The 8,540-nt window shown below is 39.6% G+C and overlaps 1 protein-coding gene across 1 annotated transcript; it reads right to left on the minus strand.

The window, feature by feature from the left end:
- Window positions 1-3,633: 3,633 nt before the first annotated feature.
- LOC6652727 (staphylococcal nuclease domain-containing protein 1-like) lies at window positions 3,634-6,932 on the minus strand. The gene is given in 2 exon segments (XM_047012585.1): window positions 3,634-6,746; window positions 6,910-6,932. Coding segments are annotated over 2 exon segments (2,790 nt in total). The 3' UTR covers window positions 3,634-3,979.
- Between the last annotated feature and the right edge of the window lie 1,608 nt (window positions 6,933-8,540).

The following is an 8,540-nucleotide window of genomic DNA, read 5'->3' on the forward strand; positions in this document are numbered from 1 at the left end:
CGCAAGATCGTATGCTGCCCTCTATTGTAAATCTGTATTTTGCGCTCATTGTAGCGCTGTCGGTTTGGAAATCTCGCAAGTTAGTGCGCAGCAAACGTTGTAGAATGGACTTTTACAGTCCGCGGGACATTGCCTCTTATATTCTGAGATAGCTGTTGGAATGATCTTTGTTTAACACCGCCGCGCTTTTTATGTTGTTTTTTTATTTTTATTCATCCGCACTCTTTTTATTTATTTTTGTCTCTCCACAACTATCCCTTCATCGCTGCTGTCTTAGTATTTTGTGCTGTAATTTTTGTGGTTGTTGCTACAACTGGTGCTGCTTATGTAAGTGGTACTTTTGGCTTTTTGCTGTTGCTCACAGTCACGGTCGCCATGTAACAAGAGAAGATTACGTCTGGTTTTTGGTATCGACGGATTGACCACTTGTTGTATTGTATACTCTACAATACAGTGGGCATATGCTTATTTGGCATACAACATACTACAATATACTTCACATACACTATAGTTTTGTTATCGATTATCTCTACTGCAATTGAAATCGTCAAAACTAAAGGATTGGCGAGAAATGTCGGACGCTAAAAATAAGAGTGAATAATTTGCACTCTGTATTTTTATAAAAACGAAAGTAGAAGTGCAGAGAGCTAAATGTGCTTATGACGTTCGAAATAAGTTTGTAGAAAATACGACGGAAAAATTTTGTTGTATTCGTCAAGCTAACATTGTCAAGTTTGTAGGAGTTTACGTAGGAAAGTTTTGTTGGCTTATGTTTATATTACTTTGGCGTATCTTTTTGTTTAAAAACTTCTATTTTAGATGTAAAATAATTTTCAGAAAAGCTCAGATTAACTTCACTTTTAATTGGACTTTATTAAAGTTTCTTAAATCTGTAAGAGATTGTTTTGACAAACCTGGAAAAGAACCTTCAATACATATATATGTTTTATGGTATGAAAAACTAAAAAAAGGTGCATAATTGAAATATTTGATTTAAATACACTGTGATAGTTTTTTTCAAAAAAAAAAAAAAGACATGGCAAAATTCTATAGTTTCACCCTATTTTGGGTCCTGCGAATCGAACTGCATCATTAGTTTTTTAAAGAAGAGTATTAACTATTATTTTATATAATTAACAAGGTCTAAGACTATTTTGTTTAATTTGTTTAATAAAGTAAGGTATTAACTAATATTAATTTGTGTGTAGACATAAATTTCAAGTAGACGTTTAGTTACGAATTTAATCGAAGTTAACTATTTAACTTATTTTGATATATTTTTACCACTTACAGATAATAAAATAACAAATTTCATTTACGAATATTTGCAATTCTCTCCGTTATCTTAAAAAAAAAACAAAGCAGTCACGCCCAATTTGTGTGTGAAGCTGTTCTTATGTGGTTTGTTGTGATTGTCGTCTTCGTTTCTGCGTTCGTAGTTTTGTTAAGATCCTACACAGATTAAGTTGCCACATTTTATTAACCGTGTGGGTATTTTTTTTTTAATATGCATATAGGCGAAGATTAATATTTGATACTTGGTGTTTCGAGCCCAATTCAAATACAATCAAAATGAAAAATCTGTTTAATTTTATAAAATGGGAAATTGAGAGTCTTGGCCATATAGTAGAAACTCAGTATTTGATGCAAATGGAAAATCGCTTTAATTATAATTACTGCTGCAAAAGATTTTATATATTTTGGCGAGAATTCTATGGAAAAAAATCACTTTTTTTTGAGAAGCATTTTGGTTAGTTTCGGACAAAGAAATCGGTATTTTTAAATTGTCCTATTGAAACATCTATGCCAAATGTTGAACGTGTTCGTCCCAAGCTAGATTTCTCTGAATGCTCTTGGCGAACAAAGAGAAAGCAAATAGGTGAGCTGCCTGAAGCAACTGTCGCATCAAATATCCCAAAAACCGAATCTGCGAGCATTATTGTAGTTATTTCACTAATTATGGAAACAAATTTAACGAAGCATTAATATATGCTCATTAGAGAATTCATTAATAGTAAAATTTTGGCTGAGCTTTTTTGCAGTTATAGTAAAATTGAATATGAGAAAAGCAAAGCTATCCAGACAACATAACTGTTACCAAAAAGCATGCTGAAGTAGAGCTTCAAAGTTTACTGGACCACACTGCAAATCGAATTACACATAATAAATAATACTTTAAGTGATCCTGTCGACAACCTCAAGCTAATAGGCAAATGCGGTTTTGACGGAAATTCAGGGCGTAGTGAATGTAAACAGAAAATGGACAAGAACAATATGGGAAATAGCCACATGTTTGTCACATTATGTGTGACCCTTTCTTTTATTGAAGACAATCCAAAAAAAAAAAATATAATACTAAAATATTTAAAAACTTTGCACTCGACTTAGCACAGAAGCTATTTCCAAATAAAGTTCATAAAGTTTTAATACTCGGACCTGCGGTTATTGAAAATGCTTTGGTGTCGGAGAGAGTTAGAGAGTTATCTGATAAAGCTACAGAATCGAGAAATAAAAAATTTCGTATTCAGTATACCCGAAAAATTTCTCGTGTGAAGACAAACACAGATTTGTTCAATCCGCTTTTAGCAGGACAACGAAATTCAACACCAAAGCACAAATCTGTATTAAAAAATCTGGGTAACTTTACTTAACGCATTCTTTTTTGTGGGAAAGGAACTTGTATAATAAGGAGTGGGAGGTTTACGACTCATTGAGGCAAGAGCTATTACTTTGAAAATTTGTTATATGTGCATTTTACAAAATAAGATTCCAACATTAGACTTTTAATATGTAACGTTTATCCAAATTGACTGCTTTATATAAAGGAGGGTAACAAAAAAAAAATGCAAACTTCGATGCGACCGAAGTTACACCCAGCCGTCTTGCTATACCCTTGCAAAAAGGGTACATTAATTTCGGTCAGAAGTGTGCAACGCATAGAATGAATATAGTATAATGTATATATACATATGTATAAAATGTATAATATACTAGAAAACATGCCACGCTTCGCTGTGCCCCCGCCTTATTAGGAATCTTTTCCCAGTTTGCCCCCACCTCCACTATTTTAACCAAACGCATTAAATTGTTTCGATTGTGGAGAAGGTCGTGTAGCTGCGAAATGATGGACCTGCTTACGGAGGTATATGTTGTAGATCGTGCATTGGCTTCGTCTCTATCATCACCGATGAAGTACATTTGAAGAAATTTATGTTCACTATCTGGGAAGGGGAGCAGGGCGACAGCTTTGTGATAGATTTGCCCTTTGACTTTGAAAGTGGGCATGAATTGGGCAGCCACAATTTTCGCACCAAATGACGTCATTTGGAAGCAGGAATTATATTTCCTAATGTTTGATAGGAAATGATTCGATTTATATATTCTAGCAGGTCTTTTATCTGCTCTGATGACAACTGCAGATCTTGGATCCTACAACCACTTTTTTTAAACGTAAATTACCTTAAATGTTGGATTATATCGTGTTCTTCGATAATTTCAGCCCCAAATGAAGTCACTTTTTTTTTTTTTTTTTTTTTTTATAATGTATATAAAAAAATGATTTTAATATATCTGTGTGTGTATTCCAGTAATGCGAAAAAAAAACATTTTACAATAAAATAAAAAATCAGCAAATTGAAATTTGAATCCAGTGTTTGGCTATAGGCTAGAGATTTTTTACGATTACATTGTATATTTTGTTTAATGGATTATATTATCATGTTTTTAAAAACAAAGAAAAAAGTGAAGAAATTTGCGACGAATTGCCAGTTTACTTAAAGGATACAAAATGTGTTCCATGCTATGCTCCTTGTTTACTTCGTTTCTCAAATATGTAGGTATCATCGGTTTATTTCCAATGTGATTAAAGATGCAGATAGAATTAGTAATTTCATAATCATTAAGTTGTTGCTTGTTGTTGTATATATAAAGGGCGGGTATGTGGCAGACAAACATTTCCACGTTGCGAACCAACTCGGAATTAGCGGAACTCGGGCGCGTCATCCTGTGTAATATCGCCATACTTCCAGATAGCTAAATGCGATGCCAAGGCGGCCTCTTGTGCGGCCCTATATTGATCCACTAAATCCTTTAATTTGCGCTCGCGTCTCTTTTCCGCTAAGACAAGGCCATCGGCAACCAATTGTTTACCGAAGTCGGTCTTGGTGGTTGGATCATGCAAAGTGGCCAAATTTGGACCTCCGGGAACCTTCAGTTCAACATTTAGTTGTACCTTGTGGTTTAGAACATCGTCAGAGAAGGCACGCAGAGCTTCCTCCTTGTCTTCATTGTCGGCAGGCAGGGCGACCAAAGCCAAGGCATATTCCGTGGCATGCGGTTTCTCGCTACTGAAGGCATGTGGCAAAGCTGCCAAACGGCTGATAGGCAGGGTCTCCTTGTTACCGTAGTCGATGTAAAGTACGCTGGCATTGTTGCCCTGAATGCGTTCGACCTTTGCGCGATACCACTGATTGTCGAAAGTAAATTGGGCTGCCACCAGATCACCGCGCTTGGGTGTATACGCAACGGCAATCGGGGGATTTGACTGGAAATCTGCATGCAACTTGCTCATCGAAGTCTCTAACTTTGGTCCAATGTCCACGGACTGAGCAAAGAAGGTCAATGTTTCGGTAATCTCAGTGACAATGACGTTCTCATAGTTGACCTTGCGTTCAACCGGAACCTTTTCATCTTTTTCCTCTTCTATAACTACCTTTTCCTCAGGCACTTGTTCCACATAGTTTGCCCAGATGTTCTTCTTAGCTGCCTTGGCGCGATCCTCGGCGCTTTTTAGGAGACCATAATATTCAGACTTCTCGGCACTAAAGTGGACTTCGGCTAAGCCCTCCTCCACCAGAGCAACAGAGAGATTGACATTACCGTCGGTCCAGAGCCATCCGATAACCGAGGAACCAGCCTTGTCGGTGGTATCAATGTGCACAGAAACATCACGTTGTAGGACGCGCTCTCTGGTAAACGTTAAAGCATCATCTCCAAAAGGCTCACCCTCTTAAGCTGGAACACCATTTAGGGCTGGGCGCGAAGAGCGAGGGCAGGATATTCCAGCAAGTAGGAACGTGACCAGGCAGCTATCTTTTGGCACAAATAGACGCAATCGGGACCCACTAGCGACAAATTCAACAATAGCTTCGTTGCGAAGCGCACGTTGCCACGAGGGCAAATACTGCACTTTGATGTGGGAATGATCGACAGTGAGGTCGTTGACACGCAACGTGGCATTATCCTTCTTGGTGTACAGACCTTTCAAGCCCTTAATGGCCTGCTGCTCGGCGGCAATCAACTGATCGTAGGCAGACGAGCGTTGATCATCATCCTGGCGGTGACGCACACAAGTAGCCAACCCTTTGGCTACCATGGCCTCGGCTACATTCTGGCCTCCGATCAAGACTGTATAGCAATACTTCTCCGGGAAGTTCTCACGTGCAGGTGAAATGTAGTCTAGATTACACTGAACCTTCTTGTTGATGAGCTTTTTACGCAACAATTCGCGGGCTTCGAACATATGAGGAATCTCATAAAGCGGACGGTAATTCTTGACCCGCGGTGGAGCTTTGACCATCTCCTCACCATCCGCGCCGACAACAGCTCGCTGATCACGAGGAGTTCTTATAGATGAAAAGAAGACCTTTTTTACTTGACCATTGGCAAGACGCACATTGACAGCATCGCCGTTAAAAACTTCGACCACGGTGCCAGCAAAATCTTTTTCCTTTGAGTTAAAAGCGGGCGTTTTGGCCTGATAGTCTTGCCATTGGCGAAGACGTTTTTCCTTGGCAATTTTTTCAGCCGCGCGCAATTTATCGGCACCTGTGTTCATTACGGCCATAGACCAGTCGACACATTTGGCCAACCCTTCACGAAGCAGGGATTCCGCTATGTTTCCTTTGGGATACAAAATGGTGCCAATAAAGTTGGAGTTATTCACCGATTCAAGACGAATTTCCACGTCACGCTGCAGCAATCGCGTCTCCACATAGTAGCGTGCCTCGTCGGCGAAGGGAACCTTGACAGTAAGATCAGGTTTACCATCAGCATTAAGCTTTACTCCAGGACAGCGAATCCCAGATATCATTAACGTGATGTAATGAAATTCGGGAAGCAAAAAGGCACGTACAGTAGAACCGTCGCGCACATGTTCAATAATGGCTTTCACCGGTTTTCCATCGTATATTTCCACTATATGGACTGGATTTTCGTGCGCCCATTTGATGTTGCGAACCTTGTCAACAGCATTGACATTATGTGACCACTTGCCACGACCAGCGGCCCGAGCCTGATCTTCGAGTTCAATAAGCGTTTGCTGTTCAGCGGTTGGGCGTCCTTCACGGCGAACAGAGACGAGACCTTCGCGTACAATCGACTCCACAACATTTTCACCAGTCTCCTTGTCTTTGCCCAACCAGACAAAACCGTATTCCCGATTCGAATTAGCGGGTTTGTCAAAAGTAAAGGTCACCTCGGCGCCGATTAACTTTTTACGCAGGAATTCTCTTGACTCCCAAGCCCAAGGCTCATCCTTGGTTTCATAGCCACCAGCACCTGGCCGACGAGCCAATTTGGGCGCAAGAACATGAGAGAAGGTGATCTGTTTCTCCGGAGGTGGAGCACCTGTGGTGGCGCGTATAACGACAGTATCTCCAGAGAGTACTTGCTTCACAATGCCGGATAATGTCTTCGCAGCAGCGGCTGCCGCTGGCGGCGCCTCTTTTTTTTTACCATTTTTTTTACTTTAAATGCGGGTGCGTTTATTGCCGTAGAATTAGTAAAAGGGCTGAGTTCCGTTCCTAGCGTTTCGTTGTTTTAAAGTGCGCCTAACACTGCTTTTAACTTAATTAAGTTAATTGAGTATGGAAACAAACGCACCACCGCACACAACAACAATTCAATCACTTCTGCTCCTTGGAAGCAGACATTGTATTTTTAAGTGTTCGCTAGAAATTGTCATATTTCTAGTGTTTCGCCATAAAGCAGGAACCACAATGGCTCAGTTGGCGGGACCAATAATAACAATTTTACTTTACCACTAAGGCAGCACAAACTAGTCGTTTTACCAGCAAACTTCAATGAGCCACAATGCCACAAACTAATCGATGCAAGCTGTAGTCGATGATGCAATCATATAGAAAGGCTGCTCGATTCAAATCAAATCTTGAACCATTTCTTCTTGCACTTTGAAGATTATTCCTATGTTCATCTGTACGATAGGCTCGGCGTTTTCTCGTTTCTATCCTAACCGTTTCATAGGCTGTCCTCTGTGCTCTTGTGTTTGAGAAGCACGAATTAATGGCCTTACTCCTTGAATAGTAAAGCGCCGCTCTTCTCGTATAATTTCTCCTTGTTCATCGGATAATCTAGGACGTGACATAATGATCAGATTGATAATGGGTTTCGTTTGATAATATGGGTTACTAAACACTGCACAAAACACGATATTCGAATTTCTATTATGTTACTACACAAAACACAATATTCGAATTTTTCCCTTAGTTTTCACATTGTGTATTACCACTAACCATACAACACATAGATGGGACAAACTCATGATTTTTTGATTGCGAACGCTAGCCTAGTCATGGAACCCCAGAGAACTTCGGGAAAAACCCGAACGTTCGTACTCTCAATGAGAACGTAAAGTAGGGAGAGGGGCATGCAGCTACGAAAATAATTTAGTCTAGCACAGACTACAGAACGACGAAGGCAGGCCTATGTCGCTTGTGATTTCGTTCTGTCTATGTATGTGTACACTCGTCGGTACATGCTCAGGCTTCGTAGTGTGTGTGTGACGTGAAGTTGTACAACATCGCATTTCAATAGTTCGCTCGACCAAAATTTTTAATTTTCGACAAAACAGCGACAATGCGAATAAGATATGCCCCTGTGGAAAGAATATCAAGAAATATTGGCATTAGCTTCGTATGTATCTCGGTGGCTGTGCCGATAGAGTGTTCCATGACTAGGCTAGCGTTTGCAATCAAAAAAACAACAGTTTGTCCCATCTATGTGTTGTATGGTTAGTGGTATTACAGAGCACTGCAATGACATTAAAACCACAGTTGACTTTATTTAAATTGATTGTTAAAAAACGTTTGTATAGGGAAAAGAAATTGGCTCTTTTGAGGATTTTCCCGGCAATTATTCGAATTTTTTTCACCTTTTAAACCTTCCCTAGACCTCCACGAATAATTCAAGACCAAGCTAAGATAAATCCAGTCTGCCGTTGTCGACTTTTAGCGAGACTAACGAACAGCAATTCATTTTTATATATATAGATATATATACTGCACAGTTTGTACGGAAAAGTCACGAACAGTAATTTTTCTCAATTTCTTCATTTTTTTCTGAGCTATTGTCAAGAAATTTCATATTGGTAGTGTAAGCATTATAAATATTTTAAATAAGCCCCCTGTTCTCCGTGGGGAATTATTTTCCCGATAACCGAATTTGGTCACACTAAAATGGGATAATATACTAAGGCGGGGTACGGGCACGCTCTCTCGAAAGATAGCCAATAAGACCACACC

This window comes from Drosophila willistoni, unplaced genomic scaffold (assembly GCF_018902025.1).
Source record: "Drosophila willistoni isolate 14030-0811.24 unplaced genomic scaffold, UCI_dwil_1.1 Seg169, whole genome shotgun sequence".
NCBI classification, from domain to species: domain Eukaryota; kingdom Metazoa; phylum Arthropoda; class Insecta; order Diptera; family Drosophilidae; genus Drosophila; species Drosophila willistoni.